The sequence below is a fragment of the Leiobunum rupestre genome, chromosome 10, assembly GCF_980474605.1.
Source record: "Leiobunum rupestre chromosome 10, qqLeiRupe1.1.hap1, whole genome shotgun sequence".
NCBI lineage: Eukaryota > Metazoa > Arthropoda > Arachnida > Opiliones > Sclerosomatidae > Leiobunum > Leiobunum rupestre.
This window is the reverse complement of record NC_143393.1, coordinates 19,474,767-19,494,904: the sequence shown is the minus strand read 5'-3', so window position 1 is coordinate 19,494,904 and position 20,138 is coordinate 19,474,767. Positions and strand designations below refer to the sequence as shown.

The 20,138-nt window shown below is 34.4% G+C and overlaps 2 protein-coding genes across 2 annotated transcripts in view; both read right to left on the bottom strand.

Moving 5' to 3' along the window:
• Positions 1 to 4,618: 4,618 nt before the first annotated feature.
• On the bottom strand, positions 4,619 to 7,665 carry LOC149924962 (uncharacterized). Its single transcript, XM_090161681.1, has 6 exons — positions 7,514 to 7,665; positions 5,286 to 5,353; positions 5,117 to 5,227; positions 4,826 to 4,867; positions 4,718 to 4,756; positions 4,619 to 4,636 (listed from the first exon to the last, which is right to left on the bottom strand). The coding sequence occupies exons 1-6, from the start codon at positions 7,623 to 7,625 to the stop codon at positions 4,619 to 4,621; spliced, it is 390 nt and encodes a 129-aa protein (XP_090017807.1). The 5' UTR covers positions 7,626 to 7,665.
• Positions 7,666 to 11,586: 3,921 nt separating this feature from the next.
• Positions 11,587 to 20,138, bottom strand: part of LOC149924961 (centrosomal protein of 104 kDa) — a 31,176-nt gene continuing 22,624 nt past the window's right edge. The window contains exons 13-21 of the mRNA XM_090161680.1: positions 19,862 to 19,923; positions 19,213 to 19,285; positions 18,666 to 18,731; positions 18,214 to 18,338; positions 17,948 to 18,149; positions 16,639 to 16,721; positions 14,950 to 15,197; positions 13,809 to 13,940; positions 11,587 to 11,675 (exon numbers count right to left, since the gene is read on the bottom strand). Of these exons, the coding sequence (XP_090017806.1) occupies positions 11,587 to 11,675; positions 13,809 to 13,940; positions 14,950 to 15,197; positions 16,639 to 16,721; positions 17,948 to 18,149; positions 18,214 to 18,338; positions 18,666 to 18,731; positions 19,213 to 19,285; positions 19,862 to 19,923 (1,080 nt within the window). The remainder of the gene's footprint in view (positions 11,676 to 13,808; positions 13,941 to 14,949; positions 15,198 to 16,638; positions 16,722 to 17,947; positions 18,150 to 18,213; positions 18,339 to 18,665; positions 18,732 to 19,212; positions 19,286 to 19,861; positions 19,924 to 20,138) is intronic.

Sequence of the window (20,138 nt, the reverse complement as noted above, 5' to 3'; positions counted from 1 at the left end):
TGATAATTTTTAAGTGATTTTTATGAGAATGGCCTAATATTAATAAATGGGGTTAGTTTTAATTGGTAATAGCATAAAATCTGTTCAGAACACATTTCCTATAAGCGAGTTTCAATAATGCAGGGTGACCAGGGAAATTAATCGGAAAAGACTCAAAGAGCATAGCGGGATAAGCATGTAAAAAGTGCCCTCTCCTGAAATCTGTTGTTGTTGGTGTCATTCAGTTCCCTATCGAGCATGGCCAAATTTTGGAAATTTTTGTATTCCTATCTCAACACCAGGGGGCGCAATCTCAAAAAATGGGTTTTTTAGTTTTTCGCGATTTTCTCAACATCTACGCGGCTGATTTGAATAATTAGGGTATCATTCGAAAGAGTTTTTCACACGCACAAAATAAACAAAGTTTCAAAACATTTAGTGATAAATTGTAATTTTTAGATAACTTTTAAAATTTTAATATTTTTTTTTAAATATTTTTAATTGAGACACCACTGAATTAAAAATTGTTTTTAGTAAACTTTTTACCACTCTTTAGAAATCCACAATAATTTTTTTTTAAATATGGGGTCAACCTTAAAAAAATTATTGAAATTTTTAAACAAAAATTAAAAAAATTGTTTCGTGCAAAATTGATACCAAACATGTTTCATATACTTTTACCACTCTTTATATGTATTTTTAAAAAATTTAGTGATAAATTGTAATTTTTAGTTAAATTTTAAATTTTTCAAAAAAATCAAAAAATATTTATAAATGAGACACCACTGAATAAAAAATTGTTTTAGTAACCTTTTTACCACTCTTTAGAAATCCTCAATATTTTTTTTAATATGGGGTCAACCTTAAAAAAATTATTGAAATTTTTAAACAAAAATTAAAAAAATTGTTTCGTGCAAAATTGATACCAAACATGTTTCATATACTTTTACCACTCTTTATATGTATTTTTAAAAAATTTAGTGATAAATTGTAATTTTTAGTTAAATTTTAAATTTTTCAAAAAAATCAAAAAATATTTATAAATGAGACACCACTGAATAAAAAATTGTTTTAGTAACCTTTTTACCACTCTTTAGAAATCCTCAATATTTTTTTAATATGGGGTCAACCTTAAAAAAATTATTGAAATTTTTAAACAAAAATTAAAAAAATTGTTTCGTGCAAAATTGATACCAAACATGTTTCATATACTTTTACCACTCTTTATATGTATTTTTAAAAAATTTAGTGATAAATTGTAATTTTTAGTTAAATTTTAAATTTTTCAAAAAAATCAAAAAATATTTATAAATGAGACACCACTGAATAAAAAATTGTTTTAGTAACCTTTTTACCACTCTTTAGAAATCCTCAATATTTTTTTTAATATGGGGTCAACCTTAAAAAAATTATTGAAATTTTTAAACAAAAATTAAAAAAATTGTTTCGTGCAAAATTGATACCAAACATGTTTCATATACTTTTACCACTCTTTATATGTATTTTTAAAAAATTTAGTGATAAATTGTAATTTTTAGTTAAATTTTAAATTTTTCAAAAAAATCAAAAAATATTTATAAATGAGACACCACTGAATAAAAAATTGTTTTAGTAACCTTTTTACCACTCTTTAGAAATCCTCAATATTTTTTTTAATATGGGGTCAACCTTAAAAAAATTATTGAAATTTTTAAACAAAAATTAAAAAAATTGTTTCGTGCAAAATGGATACCAAACATGTTTTATATACTTTTATCACTCTTTATATGTATGTATAAAAATGTTAGTTATAAATTGTAATTTGTAGTTAAATTTTAAATTTTTCAAAAAAATTTAAGTATTTATAAATGAGACACCACTGAATTAAAAATATTTTTAGCATCTTTTTTACCACTATAAATTTTATAAAAAAATATGGGGTCACCCTTAAAAAAACAAATTATTGAAATAAAAAAAATAAAAAAATAAATTTCGGGCGAAATTGATACCCAACATGTTTCATATACGTTTACCACTCTAACTTTAGCAGGGACCGATGAAAGTGAAAAAAATATTTATAAATAAAATAATTTATTTTTCATTTATTTTCTGGCTAAAATAATGACCAATACATTTTATAATCTTTTTCACTAGTTTTTCTACATCTATGACTTGATATTACATAATACGTTCAGCGGGAGCCGAATACAGCTAAAACATGATTCATGATTTCAAATTCTTTAAAAAAAAACGTTAATTTTTCTATTTTGAGATAACACCAAATAAATAATTTTTTTGTCACATTTTTATCACTCTTATGAAAACCATTAATATTTTAAAATGTGCTTACAATTTCACCGTCGTGTATCTTGCCTTATAGCAAAATATTTAATGATGCCATTCTTATGAATACTTTTTCTCAATAGACTACCTAGATTATTTTGATTTTAAGAATAGTTTGAGCTAATAGAAATACTTTAAAATAACTCGCTTACTAATTAACTATTAACCGATATTAGTCAAAGTAGTAGCAACTTAAGAAATTTTAGTTCCTAATTGTTTACTTTTCACTGGTTTAGTAGCAATGAAGTAGCATTAACTATCGTAAAATAAAGCGAACTCGTCAAATGACCGTTTCTCTACCTAAAGTTGGATACACGACGAAAGCAAAATTGGACATTTTAAATCTAGGCTTTTTAACGAATGCGTGATTAGTCTAGTAAATATTTATTTCCTTACAAGTTCGAGGTTGTGACAATGCAATGCAAAAGAATTTAGCTACATTTTGGTAGGAAAATAAAAAAAAATATATATTTTTTTAATTTTATCGAGTGAAAAGAGTGAAACTAAAAATTATAAAATCGCCTTAGTTATTTTAAAGGGTTATATTTTAGAAGAAAAACATTAATGGTTTTCATAAGAGTGATAAAAATGTGACAAAAAATTATTTATTTGGTGTTATCTCTAAATTGAAAAATTAACTTTTTTTTAAAGAATTTGAAATCATGAAACATTTTTTAGCTGAATTCGGCTCCCGCTGAACGTATTATGTAATATAAAGTCACAGATGTAGAAAAACTAGTGAAAAAGATTATAAAATGTATTGGTCATTATTTTAGGCAGAAAATAAATGAAAAATAAATTATTTTAATTATAAATATTTTTTTCACTTTCATCGGTCCCTGCTAAAGTTAGAGTGGTAAACGTATATGAAACATGTTTGGTATCAATTTCGCCCGAAATTAATTTTTTAACTTTTTTTTATTTTTTAAATTTCAATATTTTTTTTTTAAGGGTGACCCCATATTTTTTTTATAAAATTTATAGTGGATATCTATAGAGTGGTAAAAAAGATGCTAAAAATATTTTTAATTCAGTGGTGTCTCATTTATAAATATTTACATTTTTTTGAAAAATTTAAAATTTAACTAAAAATTACAATTTATCACTAAAATTTTTATACATACATATAAAGAGTGGTAAAAGTATATGAAACATGTTTGGTATCAATTTTGCACGAAACAGTTTTTTTTAATTTTTGTTTAAAAATTTCAATAATTTTTTTAAGGTTGACCCCATATTTAAAAAAAAAATTATTGTGGATTTCTAAAGAGTGGTAAAAAGTTTACTAAAAACAATTTTTAATTCAGTGGTGTCTCAATTAAAAATATTTAAAAAAAAATATTAAAATTTTAAAAGTTATCTAAAAGTTACAATTTATCACTAAATGTTTTGAAACTTTGTTTATTTTGTGCGTGTGAAAAACACTTTCGAATGATACCCTAATTATTCAAATCAGCCGCGTAGATGTTGAGAAAATCGCAAAAAACTAAAAAACCCATTTTTTGAGATTGCGCCCCCTGGTGTTGAGATAGGAATACAAAAATTTCCAAAATTTGGCCATGCTCGATAGGGAACTGAATGACACCAACAACAACAGATTTCAGGAGAGGGCACTTTTTACATGCTTATCCCGCTATGCTCTTTATAGGAAAAATAGGAAATGTCAACGCGAATTATAAGAAAATATAGGATACTAAATAGGTAAAATAAAGGAAAATATAGGAAACACCATATGCAAAATAAAGGAAGATATAAAAAATTGGTCAAATTAAGTAAGATATAGGCTACATGTGGGTACACGACGGCAAAATGGTTTTTGGGCTATACTACACGGAAAAACCAACGTTATTATTCTCGTTATTTATGATAACTCCAGAATACTATTTTCCCGTTGTTTAGTGGAAATTCCAGATAAAATAGAAAATCAAAATAAGTACAACCAGTACATGAGTGCAACTGGTGAAATTATAGGAGAATAAAGAAAATAAGGTAAAATTAAAGGCACAGACCGTGTGGTTATCAAAACTCACTTATTTAGACCCATTTATTTTTTTGGCGTTTTTTTCTTCATTATCGAAACTTATTTCGCCACATATATTGTTTCTGTATTATTTATTACACTTCTAAGGACGTAAAAATTGTTATTTCTTCATTTGCTTATTTCGCGGTCGAGGTCAGGTGGCAGAAAACGTTAAGAACTGTCAGTATCGACTAAATTAACAAGTCATCAGAAAATATGAATTCTAAACAAGTATCTTTAATTTGTTTTCAAAAATACATTCTAACATTTTGTATTTACGTTATCAGGATATCATTTTCAAGGCATCACGCAAGTCTGTATTAAATAATTAATATTAATTAAATAAATGGTTCATGATAGCAAATTTCGCGCGAAACAAAAATCGAAAGCGCTTACCAAAAAATTTCCCATTTTATCCAAACAATTAGGATCTTTCTAAAATTTAAAATTGAATAATTTGAATAACGGCGTTTGTTTTAAAATACTGAGATCTTAAGACCATACCTCGATTGCTTTGTTGAATTCCATTTTCATACATAAGTTGATCTAAAATGTAAATGACTTAGTTACAAAATTTGGATATAAATAATAATCAGCTAAGCTAATTCCCAAGGCACCACCTTAGTGTGGAGAGAACTTGCTAACTCAACGCGGAAGGAGTTGTTCCGAGTTTCCACCCAGTGCCACAAGCTGGAATCGAACCACGCTCCTCTTACTTCGAGGCGAAAGTGCTAAAAACTCGACTACCCCTCCTTGTATATTTGACCACTGGCTAAAAGACCCTTTTCGACTTACCTTGTTGGCCATTTCCCGTTGCTCAACCATGCACGTTTTTTCCCAATACTCGGACATAGAAGTGGCCGATTCCCCGACTTGGTTCTTGCAAGTCTGCCCCATGTCCTTCATCTTAACAAAGAAATTCAAATGTAGTTCAATTTCTTCAATTATTGTTTTAAAAGCTCACGTATTGGGGGGCGTTGTCATCGTAACATTTCTTAAATTTGTCATGTCCTTCCTTGGTGCTAATGGAATCTAGATGCGATATTGAGAGATCGTCAAATTCAAATTTTCCAAAAGTTCATAATAGAAGTATCTATCTAAGCCATTAAAATGAAACGTCAGGGCCCCCAGTAAGTTTTGGGGCTCCGGAAAGGACAGCCTCTACTCTAGGGATAAGGGTTTAGTTGATGAAATATTATTTATGCTCATTTAATATTACGTATCTTTTAGTTACGTCTAAAGTAATTTGACTCATCGCCACATCGCGTATCATACGGTACCTAAAATTTTTAAAACCTTACCACGAGTCACTGTCAGTAAAAATCCTATTTTCAGTAGGCCTATGTTATACCAAGAATGTTTTTACCTCTCCGAGGGGACTTTGTACCCTATGAGGGGTTATACAACCACCGTGTCTGTCTGTCTGTCGGGCCTGCGAACGCGTTCGCATTTTCGGGGCAAAGCGTAATCACTGCGTACCCAGTTTCTTAGAATCAGGGAAAAGGTTTTTCCAAAATCACCCTCTTTTTGTCATAGGGTGTAGTATAATATTTTAATCGTCCGGGATTCGAACCCGAGCCCTTTTGCGCGACAGGTGAGCGTTCTACCGCAGAACCACGGATACAGTTACACCTCACTGAAAATTAAAAACTCTTCCGAGGAGAGGTATATTTTGGCTTGCCAACTTGTTATTTATACTCAGGGAGAATGAATATGTCGAGACTATCGACGGACACGTTGAGGCCCTAACCCCGTCCCGTTAAGGGGGGGGGGGTCTTATTTTTTGCGTCCTCGCAGCAGCGTTATTCGCGTCGAAAAACGTAATTTTTAAGAACCAATGAGATTGCAGTATTATTGGATTTTATTAAAGCGGAGAAGCATACCGGGGGCCCCAACGGGTGGAATTGGAGAAACGGTAAAAATAATCTCAACATATTCATTCTCCCTGAGTATAAATAAATACATTCTTGGTTATACTATTGAAATTAAAAGTTTTGGTTGATTATTGTGTAGTTGAATTTAGAGAACGGACATACAAAGGCTGACCGTTGGGGATCGCAAATGTCTTAAGAAATAATTTAACCTAGGGCACCAAAACGTCTTAAGAAGGGCCTGCGTTAGGCACGAATTTCCCGGCAAATTGCTGATGTTTACACCGCATCCCGGCCCAAAACTCACCGAGCTTTTTACTTTACTTAAAGGTGTAATATTTTAAAATTACACCGCGTACGGATATTAACCAATCGATAAACATATTTTCCCGGTGATATAGTACTAGAAAATCAGGATATGACGGTCTTCGCCCCCAAATATTTTTGCGTCACGAAATATTTTTGAAAAATAAAATCTACGAAAGGCGGCGAATGGTACACGTATTTGTCAAGCTAATAACATTAGCAGGATAGGGAGATATAGTTCTCTCGTAAGATATATCTTATATACTTCTGGTTTTACCCGTTCACGTTTGGGTCTATACTCGGTTGCATGTTAAGAAAGGCAAAATATCTAGTACATTTGGCGAAAAGATACTAGCACTAATTTACTGTAAATCGGCAGGGGGAATTTCGAATTTGGCCTGTTTACGGTTGAATTTCTAAGTATACCCGCGCGTTGTATAATTTTGGAAAATGCGGTCTATTGCGTTAGATAATATATATATATATATATATATATATAGCTTAAAAATAATAATCTATATTAAATATTTACGTGATAGACATTTCTAAAATGGATGAATATAACACGTGTAGGAACCCTTAGGAATTCAACAGAAATTAGGTGAAATTCAAACCCATACATTTTGACCATTTAGAATTGTTTGGTTTTGTGTAATAACTTAAAATCTGTGCATCGCGCATATTCAATTTAGACTGTTAAATATTTTATAAAAAATATTTCATTATGATATTAATTATTAAATATTTATTTAAGTCACAGTTCTCCATATTATTAGCGCCTAATAAATTCCGTTCTTATATCATTTATTACAGTTTCAAAACTTCAAATGTTTCGAAGTGTGCAAGTTCTTACTCTCCCTGGCTCAGTAATTATTTATTTGAGCCTAACACTAGTCAACACCGCGCCATGCCGAGGGAGTTTTTACGAAATCAGTAGGCAATAAACGTGATTAAACATTTGTAGGGTTTCACCTCAAAATCGAAGCGAATCTTATAGAGATTTGAAATTTCTTACCGCAAAATCTTTTCTGAAATGGACACTGCTCCACATCGTCGCCACTAAATACTTGGTCGACTACTACGAACAGCAACAACGAACATTGAATCACTGACCACACTTTATTCATTTTGAAATGTCGAAATTAGAGGTTAGAGCTTGGCTTTCAAAACGTCGTGGAAATTGTTTTGGAAAATTATCGTTTAACAGCTTCCTATTTATACCCGAGTCCCACTGAATCTAATTTAGCCATTTCCGAAACAATTTCATTGTTATAAATCGGACTTTTATAGGATAAATACATCCGATAATTTAGTGCTATTTGTTCACCTTGGATTTCCCATTTGACAAAGTATCGGAATTTTCCGGACCAATTTCGTTCAATGAAATTATTTAATGGACAATAGTTCATTTTAAATTAATATTTGAGCTCCAATAACTTTCAATAAGTTGTAGGAAGAAATACGTTAAACGCGTATTACTCGAAGTATATAAGATACCCTCTAAGAGTTAAGTAACCGTCCAAAACTATAAAAACACTTAAAAATATTTACTTATTGAGATGTCATAATTTTTCACCGTGCCCTGTTTTCAATTTTGAAACGTATTTTGAAAAAGGAGTGGGAACCTGTGGAGGTACATGTTTCAAGAAAATGACATTAGTAGTTCAGGGACAGAGGTACTGCTCTCAAAGCGTGTATTATATTATTGTGTCAATAACAATACGATAAAGATATTACCAAGGGAGTATTTCTACTTATAAATAATAATTTTTTTTTATAAATAATAATATATATTTTTTTTTTTATAAATAAAAAAAAATTGAAATCTGAGGCGCTCTGGTTTTAAAAAATTGTTTATCCAAACGTTGGGGGTTTGCTCACCGACACCTGGAAATTATTTAATTCCCAAAATTTCAGGGGTTCCGGCGATTTTGTTTCTGATAGCGAAGTGCTAGGCGGAAAATTAAGGTTGAAAACCACTGGAATAGACGTTTCTGGATTCGATGGAAACCTCTGCCGTCGTTTTGGCGTATAAACAAAATACTAAAGGTCAGCAAACAAAAATAATCTTTCAAATGATATAAAATTGTAAAACCACTTGCTCACATAGCTAATGGCATTTCTATGGAAATTAATTGGTAAATGTATTAATAATAATTTAAAATAATAATAGACTGAATAAAGCTCAAGCCTAGGCACCTGGTGGAAAACTAATCTGGCATTGATTTATTAACTACGATTTTATTTGCATCAGCTATATTTGTAAATTGACGAACATCGGAACATAGGAAAATAGCACGATTATCATTTGAAAGCTGTTTTCCACGTGAGTAAAGTTCAATTTCTTGAGTTTTTACATAAAGTTCTTGAGATTAACTGTACCCGAGATTGACTATCCTTGAGAAAACCTTTTATCGGTATTAACATAAGTTGATGATACCTCTAAGTAGACAAATGGCTATGCTGCCTATGGCGGATATGCTTGTCCAAATCGACCTATGTCTCTCCGTACTGCGTATCAAAGTAGCCTTGACATAGACTTGGAACTGCCGAAGCTGACGTTTCTTTAATCCCGTTTGGTGCAAGGCTAGCTTGAACTTCCAGAAAAGAGATAAATTTCGGTATTCCCTTAGAAAATTCTTTCCCCACACAGAGGCAAAAGAAAGTTTTTTTGCTATTGGTTTATTTCTTTCAGCCCAATATAGTTTCATTCTCGACCGCACAGCGGCGCTGAGTTCGAGATATTTTTCAAGTCTTTCATTTTCGCGGGAATCGGAGAGACAAGATTTGACATCACATTTTCTGGACAAAGATTCCACCTTGAAAGGGCTTATTTGTCTACTTAGAGGTATCATTAACTTATGGTATTAACTTTCCCAGTGACCAGTGGTCACCGAGGATATTGATCTAATGTCCAAATAATTGGATCGTACTGTTATAAAGACAAATCCATTTTAAATTCAATTCAAATATTTGATCAAATTGGAATAATGTTTCATACAATAATTTTTAATCTACACAATTTTTGGATATTAATTAAATAATTAATATGTTTAATATATTAAATTGTTAACTTAACCCATTTCTTGTAAGAAATCTTGTCCACTTGACCTACACTAAATCCATAATTTTCCATGAGAAAATTAATCTACGAAACTACTGAACTCAGAGCGTGTTCATTCTCGAGCAATTCTCGATTCATTAATTATTCCCAAGCTGAAGCAAACTATAGTCGATAAAAACATTCCCCGAGTCTGAAAAAAATATTCCCTGAAACTGACATTCCTAGAGTATAAATATTCTAAATATCCCTAAGAAAAAAAATTCACGAAACTATTTATCCCCGAGTCTAAATATTGATAAAACTAAATATTGAAAGCAATATACAAGTGGTTCTAAATTAGTATTACGAATTATACGAGTACGATTTACCAGGAGACATGACTACTGAATATACCAGTTCAATAATTAATTAAGCAGATCGAAACTGAGTAAGACAAGGCTTAGTGCCTTTTTAATTAAAAATCTCATATATGCAAATTTAACGAAGTTTTTTATTCACAACAAATTTTATAGCCTAATAGATTAAATGGTGTTCAAAATACTCAAATTAACTTTGAATTTCTCTCCAAACCAATCTACACAGGCTCTGAAAAACCCGCCCTTTCTTGAGCGCTGTGAAATGATGCACGGTTAGCTATATATTACCTTTTACCATAAGTAACATAATGAGAATAAGTATGAAACTTCCTATTCACCCAATGCAAATTTTTCAATGATAGTCAGTTTCGCCAATGACAACGTAAGCCATTACGTACCGACGGACTGACAACTTTCCGCGAACTGCTCTTAGTATTTGGAGGATGCGCAGAAAATCGACGACGGTCCGCCGGCTGCCTTTTCGAAGGAACCAGCCAAGACCTATTGAAAATTGAAATGCTTTCAAAAGTGTAAATCACGTTTACTTTGGAAAATAATGATGAATTATTGAATCGGAAGTGAAACACTGTCTCCATTTCAGAAATGTTTTTTATACGAATTCAAACCTAAACGCGTTTAAGCTCGTATTTCTCGCCATCAATCTAACCAACTATTTTGCCAACGGAAAGAGTAGGAAGGGATGATATTTCGCTATCACTCCACGACCGACTATCATTAACCGAATTCGTTCTGTGCCGTTCTTATGTTTATTATGTTACTTATGCTTTTACTTATAATTATGAATTTAACGCGCGCTAACTGGGGGTTTTTAAGAGAGGGAATTTGAAATTTAATTTAATTTCCAATCTCCATTTCACAATCCGGTGAATCAAGGAAAAAACATTTCTGAACAGTTGTTCTTAACAGCAATATGATTCGATTCCTGCCCGAGGTGATATGATTTTTCTCAGCCACTCTGGTATGCGCAGAAATATTCCTTGGTTTAAAAGAAACTTCTATAATAGTCTTAGTTGATAGCTACGCCGCAAAATTTTCGTTTTGAAAACGAAAACATTTGAGAGAGTTGGATGTTTTCGGTCTATCGAAATCTGGCAGCTTTACCTACCTTCCGTCCTGTATCTCCATACCGAAAATGGCCGACGATTACGCCGCCGAAAATATTTTACTAAACTGGACGGCGGCGTTTTTGACCGTTATTTTGAATCGTATACACATTTCACCGAGACTACAACACCAATGTTGCTGCGAGATTTCTTCAAGTGTACGCAGTCAGTTGTTTAGCAGATTCTTTGAAGGAACGAGGGAACTCAACGTGAAGATTCTAGAAAAATAATGCTCCCGTAACCGAAGAATTCCATCCTATTAGCTCTTCAAGAGCTCGATTTTGATGTGGAGGGGTACCATAATGTTAAAACTATATGCATCTGAAGTTGGCCCATTCGTTACTAGGTGTGTTTAACTTTTGCAGAAGACGGTAAGAATAAATGCTCCTACAGACTTTCCACCCTAAAAGTCAACCCCAGTATGAACAACGTGAAATTTTCTGATAAACCTCACTATCTTTAAAATATAAAAGGTCCGAAATATCGTAAGGATAAATAAAGAGAGGCAACATATTATACTAAAATAATTTATTGTTTTTAACTGCTATGGCTTCAATGCAGTTCTTCGCGATGGTACTCTCGTGGAGGGAGACGGCCCTATTTGATGATTTCGAACCCCGAAACTCGATTTACCTGAAAATAAAGGTTCCCAGTTGATCAACTGGAATGTGTTGTAGTCAACAGAGCTGCATTTGAAGCAAAAACGTTACCATTCCCGTTAGAAGAAAATCCAATCCCGTGGAAACAATATCCATTCCCGTGGAAACAATATCCATTCCCGTGGAAACAATATTCATTCCCGTGGAAACAATATTCATTCCCGTGGAAACAATATTCATTCCCGTGGAAACAATATCCATTCCCCTGGAAACAATATCCATTCCCCTGGAAACAATGTTCATTCCCGTTCCCCGTGGAAAAATATCCATTCCCGTAGAAACAGTATCAATTCCCGTTGAAACAGTATCCATTCCCGTTGAAACCGTATCCATTCCCGTTGAAACCGTATCCATTCCCGTTGAAACAGTATCCATCCCCGTTGAAACAATATCCATTCCCGTTGAAACAATATCCATTCCCGTTGAAACAGTATCCATCCCCGTTGAAACAGTATCCATCCCCGTTGAAAGAATATCCATTCCCGTTGAAAGAATATCCATTCCCGTTGAAATAATATCCATTCCCGTTGAAAGAATATAAATTCCCGTTGAAACAGTATCCATCCCCGTTGAAAGAATATCCATTCCCGTTGAAAGAATATCCATTCCCGTTGAAACAGTATCCATCCCCGTTGAAAGAATATCCATTCCAGTTGAAACAGTATCCATCCCCGTTGAAAGAATATCCATTCCCGTTGAAACAGTATCCATCCCCGTTGAAAGAATATCCATTCCCGTTGAAACAGTATCCATTCCCGTTGAAACAGTATCCATCCCCGTTGAAACCGTATCCATTCCCGTTGAAACCGTATCCATTCCCGTTGAAACAGTATCCATCCCCGTTGAAACAATATCCATTCCCGTTGAAACAATATCCATTCCCGTTGAAACAGTATCCATCCCCGTTGAAACAGTATCCATCCCCGTTGAAAGAATATCCATTCCCGTTGAAAGAATATCCATTCCCGTTGAAATAATATCCATTCCCGTTGAAAGAATATCCATTCCCGTTGAAATAATATCCATTCCCGTTGAAAGAATATAAATTCCCGTTGAAACAGTATCCATCCCCGTTGAAAGAATATCCATTCCCGTTGAAACAGTATCCATCCCCGTTGAAAGAATATCCATTCCAGTTGAAACAGTATCCATCCCCGTTGAAAGAATATCCATTCCCGTTGAAACAGTATCCATCCCCGTTGAAAGAATATCCATTCCCGTTGAAACAGTATCCATTCCCGTTGAAACAGTATCCATCCCCGTTGAAAGAATATCCATTCCCGTTGAAACAATATCCATTCCCGTTGAAACAATATCCATTCCCGTTGAAACAATATCTATTCCCGTTGAAACAATATCCATTCCCGTTGAAACAATATCTATACCCGTTAAACAATATCCATTCCCGTTTAAAAAATATCAGTTCCCGTTGAAACAAATATCCATTGCCGTTGAAACCATATCCGTTCCCGTTGAAACAAATATCCGTTCCCGTTGAAACAAATATCCATTCCCGTTGAAACAATATCCATTCTCGTTGAAACAGTATCCATTCCCGTTGAAACAATATATATTCCCGTTGAAACAATATCCGATCCCGTTGAAACAAATATCCACTCCCGTTGAAACAGTATCCATCCCCGTTGAAAGAATATCCATTCCAGTTGAAACAGTATCCATCCCCGTTGAAAGAATATCCATTCCCGTTGAACCAATATCCGTTCCCGTTGAAACAAATATCCGTTCCCGTTGAAACAAATATCCGTCCCCGTTGAAACAAATATCCATTCTCGTTGAAACAGTATCCATTCCCGTTGAAACAATATATATTCCCGTTGAAACAATATCCGTTAACGTTGAAACAAATATCCACTCCCGTTGAAACAATATCCGTTCCCGTTGAAACAAATATCCACTCCCGTTGAAACCATATCCGTTCCCGTTGAAACAAATATCCACTCCCGTTGAAACCATATCCGTTCCCGTTGAAACAATATCCATTCCCATCAAATATCCTTTCAAATATTTGTTACGGGTTACCGTTGTAAATGGTAAAAACCGCTTCCAAGCAGCACTCTAGTCTCCAAGTATCAAAGAAAGCGCTTACGCAAATGATGGTTTCTGGGATTAGCAGGGCATCCCGGCTTTTCCATTATATGTTGTCGCCAACCATCATCCCAGGGCGGGATGTCTTCGTGGCACAGCGGACATCTGTTGGCTATGTACTCCGGTTTGGCAGCTGAGTTAGTAAAACAAATCGCTTTTAAATTTTGTTAGAAATAGGAAGTACCAGAAGTCTATAGTAACCACCTTTTGGGGGAGTATGAAAGCTCAAATTGGATAACAATAGAGTTCCACCGTGGAACTATATATTTGTCGCGGATTAGTCAATTGGAAGATATCGAGCTCAATTCGTTTGTTTAAAAGTTCATGAAATCTTCTTGATTATAATTATTATTCTGTACATTATAACGTGTTCAAAGTTCTCTGTTCAGATTTTCTATATTTAGAATCGGTATTTCTGTAAAAACATTTTCAGTCTGAATCCGGGATTCGAACCCACATCATTATTTTAGTTAAAAGCTAACCTGGCGACTACAATGTGCCAGGTCACATATCGTCCAAAGATAGGCTCTGATTTAATAGTTCATTATGAAATAGAGCTTTCTATAAAAACAGTGTGGTGTGCTTTCCCCCTTATGAGTTCGGAGGAGGTGAAGGTTTGGCTGGTTTTTCATGTGAGAGAAAAAAATTTATCTGGCAAACCCATAAGAAATTGAGAGCAGTCGATTTTTAGGAGTAGCGTAGTTGCTAATTTCCGGCTTTCCGCGCTGTTTTTCTTATTTTAAATGATTTTTGTAATAAATGTTTGATGACAAATAAGCAAAATACTAGTCCCAAATCCACGGATTTAAAAAGAAACTTAGATCATGAAAATATTCTTAACCCCAAACATACTTCAACACCTAGGGTCCCTCCTACAACTCCTAAAAAGTACGTCTCTAAAATATTCATATAAAGACAGGACATAGCCGAATTCTCTTAAACCAAAGAATAACAAAAGTTGTTAGTCCTGCTGAACTAGCTCTATAGTCTGTATGAAATGTTTGGCCGCTTTTGGGCCGATTTTATAGAACGCTCTATTCTGTTGTTCGCGATTTTTAACATAGCAGTTGTTGAAGCTTTCATACTTCAACCCGAAGGGTATTAAAGATTTCTGGAAGTATTGATAGGTGTCGACTATTTACGTATGCACTGCTTAGAAGCATAATGCTGGTTGAGATGCGTGCGGAGAATGGCCTCCATGCAACGGGGACACTGGCGTAGTTGTTCTCGAAAGGCGCACTCGCCCAGGAGGTGCTCCGTCAAGAAGGATATCTCCACGATCATTTTGCAGTTTTGGCACCGGTTTAGCATGGGACAGTCCCGCCAGAAATGAGCGTCCAGACCTTCCGAGATAATTTTCGCGCTTCTCGTCTTGCAGAAAATGCAAAAACTGTCCGGACGACGGATATCCCATTAATTCAATTTACATCGGAAATTTGCTGAAAAGTATCTTTGGCGGTTTGTTAAAGGAGCTTTAAACTTCGTATACAAAGACGAAGCAATATACTTCAGCTTCAAAGGACAAACTACCAATTCATCTATTTTTGTTGGTAGAACCTATAGGAGCAACAAACACAACACCCCACACAAGGATCACGCAACCCGTCAAAAGTCGGGCATTTTCTTGTGTACAATTTTCATTGGTTAGACGCTTTAGCACCTGCTGCCGTCGGACGGGGAAAATTCGGAAATTATCTTCCCCCTTTTCGTAAAACGTTCAGCGTAAAGGTTCGTCCAATGAAATTTGTACTGTACAAATTTCATTGGACGAACCTTTACGCTGAAGTTCAAATAAGAACTATAAACGCTCTTGTTTGGAAAAACAAGACCAAAGCCAACGAATTTTGGAAAGAAGTCCTCGCTTTCCAAGATTTTTTACTGAAAGATATCGCTAACGGAGCAATTAAGCTCTTATGTTTACCACTATCTAATGCTCATGTGGAGCGAGTCTTTTCCCATGTTAGTTTAACTAAAACTAATTTAAGAAATAAAATGCGGCCAGATATGCTTCGAAGCATACTGTACATAAAATTTGGTTTGTTACGTTTAAACTTAAAATCATCTCAGTTTGTACCTCCCGCTGAGTTGTTGTACTCCATCAATAGCGCCATTTCCGATGAGTAAATCTTTAACCTCAATAAAAGTGCTTTTAAAAATAGTATTTTTTCCTTATTTTTTTTGACGGAAATTGGGCTTGTTTTAGAAAAATTATTTTATTTGGGCGGGAAATTGGGTGGTTTGTATATATTTTTTGGGTGGGTCATGAAATTTTTATCTGGTAACCCTGTTTGTACACAACACTGTGTTAGCGTGTTTAAAGGCTAGCTGCATTCTCCTTGTGTTTGTTGCTCCTAGGTAGAACGACCTACCAGGTAAGGTTTAACGAAAATGATGGATCAAATTTCACTCAAAAATTATATTCAAAATTGGGCAGTCGACTTTGATTGAAATTTTGATAGCTTATATTCGATCCAATAACAATGCATAAATCCGAATTTGGGCATTGGATAAAGATATTTCCATTAGTTAATGTCAATTAAAGAACGTTTATGATCTCAAATTTCTAAATACGTATCTTCCAGTAACGAAGCGAGCGTTTCTAAAAGTCAGTTTTACATTCCAATTCAATAATTTGCCGAACTAAGCGTCAATTTTCATGGTCATTAAAAAAATTTTGTTGTAGAAGATTACTCACCTTCGTTACCCGGAAGTTACATTCAGCGCCAAGTTCAATCGTAACTCGTGACGTATGTTTGAGCTTCATAATCATTACGATAAGCTTTTTAGGTGTAAATGAGGTTTAAAGGGCCTTTAAATTTAAGGTAGCCTACTTGTCAAGTTCGTCGGTTTCATAATTGAAACTTTCCACCTTCGACGACGGTCCAGCAGTCGCTAGTCGAGATCGTGACTTTCCCTAGTGTTCAGTGAGATATATTTGAGAGTTCAAGAAAAATGTTATTTTGTTTTCTTGGTAGAGAGCGGCATGATAACGTTTTTTAACCATTTACCAGGGCAATCGTGGAATGGAGTAGTATATACCTTATTCTCGGTAAGGAAATAGATGGAAAAGGCAAGGGAATGGTTGAGAATGGATATTTTATCTAGTCGCAATACCTTGAATCGGGAATGGGAATTTCCGGAAGGGTCGGGAATGGATTTTAAATTTGGTCGCAATATTTTTAATCGGGACTGGAATTTCGGAAATGGGCAGAGATAAAGAAACTTTATTAAATAGAATGAGAAAACTATATCAAATAGAAAGAAAAATCTATATCAAATAGAAGGAGAAAACTATATCAAATAGAAGGAGAAAACTATATCAAATGGTATGTGAATTAACAATATCAAATGGTATGTGAATTAACAATATCAAATGGAATGAGGAAACAATATCAAATGGAATGATGAAACTATATCAAATGTAACGATTAAACTATATCAAATGGAATGACGAAACTATATCAAATGGAACGATGAAACTATATCAAATGGAACGATGAAACTATATCAAATGGAATGAGGATACTATGTCAAATGTAACGATGAAACTATATCAAATGTAATGAGGAGACTATATCAAATGGAATGAGGAAACTATATCAAATGGAACGATGAAACTATATCAAATGTAACGAGGAAACTATATCAAATGGAATGAGGAAACTATATCAAATGGAATGAGGAAACTATATCAAATGGAATGATGAAACTATATCAAATGGAATGAGGATACAATATCAAATGGAATGATGAATCTATATCAAATGAAATGAGGAAACAATATCAAATGAAATGAGGAAACTATCAAAAGGAATGAGGAAACTATATCAAATGGTATGATGAAACTATATCAAATGGAATGAAAAACTATATCAAATGGAACGATGAAACTATATCAAATGTAACTAGGAAACTATATCAAATGGAATGAGAAATCTATATCAAATAGAATGAGGAAACTATATCAAATGAAATGAGGAAACAATATCAAATGGAATGAGGAAACTATATCAAATGGAATGAAAATGGTCAAATATTTGTCGAAAATGGGATGAGGATAAATATTGTTTCTACGGGAAAGGGTGGGAATGGCAACGTTTCTGCATCAAATGCAGCTCTCTATTTCGCGAACATTTTTACTTGATCATCGAGTCTTTCGAGTTCCTTGAGCAGGTGGACGTAGGGTGGTCTCCCTCCGTGTTCGGGTATTAAGGGAAGTATCGAGTCGCCAACTTGTATGTACAAGGTCAGGATGACCCTTTCGGCGGCTTCTCTAACGGGGGACGCGTTGTGTTCCAAAGCTCTCAAGGCGAATGTCATGATGCTGCTTGTAGATAACCATCTGCAAACGAGAGCGGTTTTTCCGTTACACTAATTATCTCCGATATATGTTTTAATGGACGTACGGCGTGCTTCGAACGTGAAACCGGTGAAGTAACTTCTCAACCAGCACGCATCGCCCTTCGCTTTCGTTCGCGTTTACGTGAGCGTCAAATGGTCTCAGTAATATCATCGGTATCAAATTCGTATCCTGTAAATTCACCCTGTCTTAGAATCTATACACGTTTCAACAATGGACAAATAAATTGATGAACCCTTAATGTAATTAAAAACTCCAATTCTTCAAATTACATAGTTCGCCAAGCGCTCCTACCGAGAGAATCGCGTTTAATTCATTAGGATAACGCGTTAAAGATATAAAGTCTAAATTCGTTTAATATTCGGGGGATTTATTTCCAATATCGGACACCGGGGCGCTAAAATCGACGCTGCTTGAAAAGAATCAACTACCGTATCAAGATTAGGGTGCAGTTGTTTATTTGTCCAAGGTATGAAGTTATTATTCTTCTAAACGTACTTGAATGATTCGGTTTGAACTCGTGATAATCAAGCAGCTTATAGCAGTTTGCTTTATTCTCGGATTCTATGTTAAAGGACAACGTTATTCTAGGATCTTTTTAAGGAGAGATCAGCACACGGGCGTAGTCTGCTCTTGGTGGTAGGATGGGATAATATTCCCGTACTTCATGCCATCTAACGACCGTTAGTAGAATTAATGCGGTTTCAACGCATACATTATGGTAGACTGGATAAAGACTATATAGTATACTACGATACGCCATCTATTGAATCTTAAAATGTTCATGTATTACATAACTTATGTTAAAACATAAGGATATTATTAGAAATGATGGCAATATCATTACATTGGTACCATAAAATAATTTGTTTTATATATTTTGTTAAATGTAGTTTGGATGAGCAGTATAGATGGCGCAAAACAGCACAGTAAGATCTTTCCGAATATGAATCTGACAAACGAGCTGCACAAAAGAGCAGAGAGTGCACTGACCTCCCTCTAAACTGATACTGGTTGTACAAAAGTGACTACGAATTATACGTACCGAATCTCCGACTCTCAATAGTACCCATTCAATGGCCTTGTGAGCCGATTCAACCAGCTCCTCTCTTGTCACCCTTTTTTAGATAAGTTGGATTAACTTAACCTTAACAAGTTAAGTCCATTACCAAGAATGTAACTATTTAGTATTAGGGATAATTACTATGTGGAATCTAGGAGCAACAAACACAGCACCCCACACAAGGAGAACGCAACCCGTCAAAAGTCGTGCATTTTTCATTGGTTAGAGATGCTTTAGTGCCTCATTGGTGCCTGCTGCCGTCGGAAGGGGAAAATAGCTAAATTGTCTTCCCCCCACTCGTAAAACGTTCAGGGTAAAGGTTCGTCCAATGAAATTTGTACACAACACTGCGTTAGCGAGTTTAAATGCTAGTTGCGTTCTCATTGTGTTTGTTGCTCCTACGTGGAAACGTACCGCGGACACTATGGTCTAGTTTTTCAAATGGAAGGGAAAATTCCAGTTTTAGGGAATCAATGAAATATAGGTTGCATCTGCTTGATTTAAAAGGAGAGGTGCATACTGGCAGACCATCAAGTAGATCGAAGAAAATCGTCTCCAAATAGTCATTCTACCCAAGTATAAATAAATACATTCTTGCATATATACTTGTATAAAAAGTTTGTTCATTTACCTATTGACGAGAAGAAATTTGGAAAACATATAGTCCACTATTTCGGTTGTCATTGCGAATACCTTTGGAAAGTCGCGTAAAATATTAATTTTATTTTTGCGTCATTTTTATTTTATTCGCAGGGCGGCTCATTCCCCGTGGCGCACCGGTTGTTTACTAGAATAAAGAGAAGAAAAACTCGAGCTGCGCAGGTGCATTCCACGTCATTAGATGTCGAGTTGTATCCCCCCCCCCCCCTTTACTCGTAGCTAGTGAAGGGGGTATCCTATTATCCCCT

Bases quoted from the DNA above. Each gene is read 5' to 3' on its own strand.
- LOC149924962 (XM_090161681.1), bottom strand. From the start codon at position 7,625: ATGAATAAAGTGTGGTCAGTGATTCAATGTTCGTTGTTGCTGTTCGTA. The intron at 5,354-7,513 runs GTAAGAAATTTC...TATCGCATCTAG, and splicing joins ATTTCAGAAAAGATTTTGCG to ATTCCATTAGCACCAAGGAA. The intron at 4,868-5,116 runs GTAAGTCGAAAA...TTTACATTTTAG, and splicing joins AACGGGAAATGGCCAACAAG to ATCAACTTATGTATGAAAAT.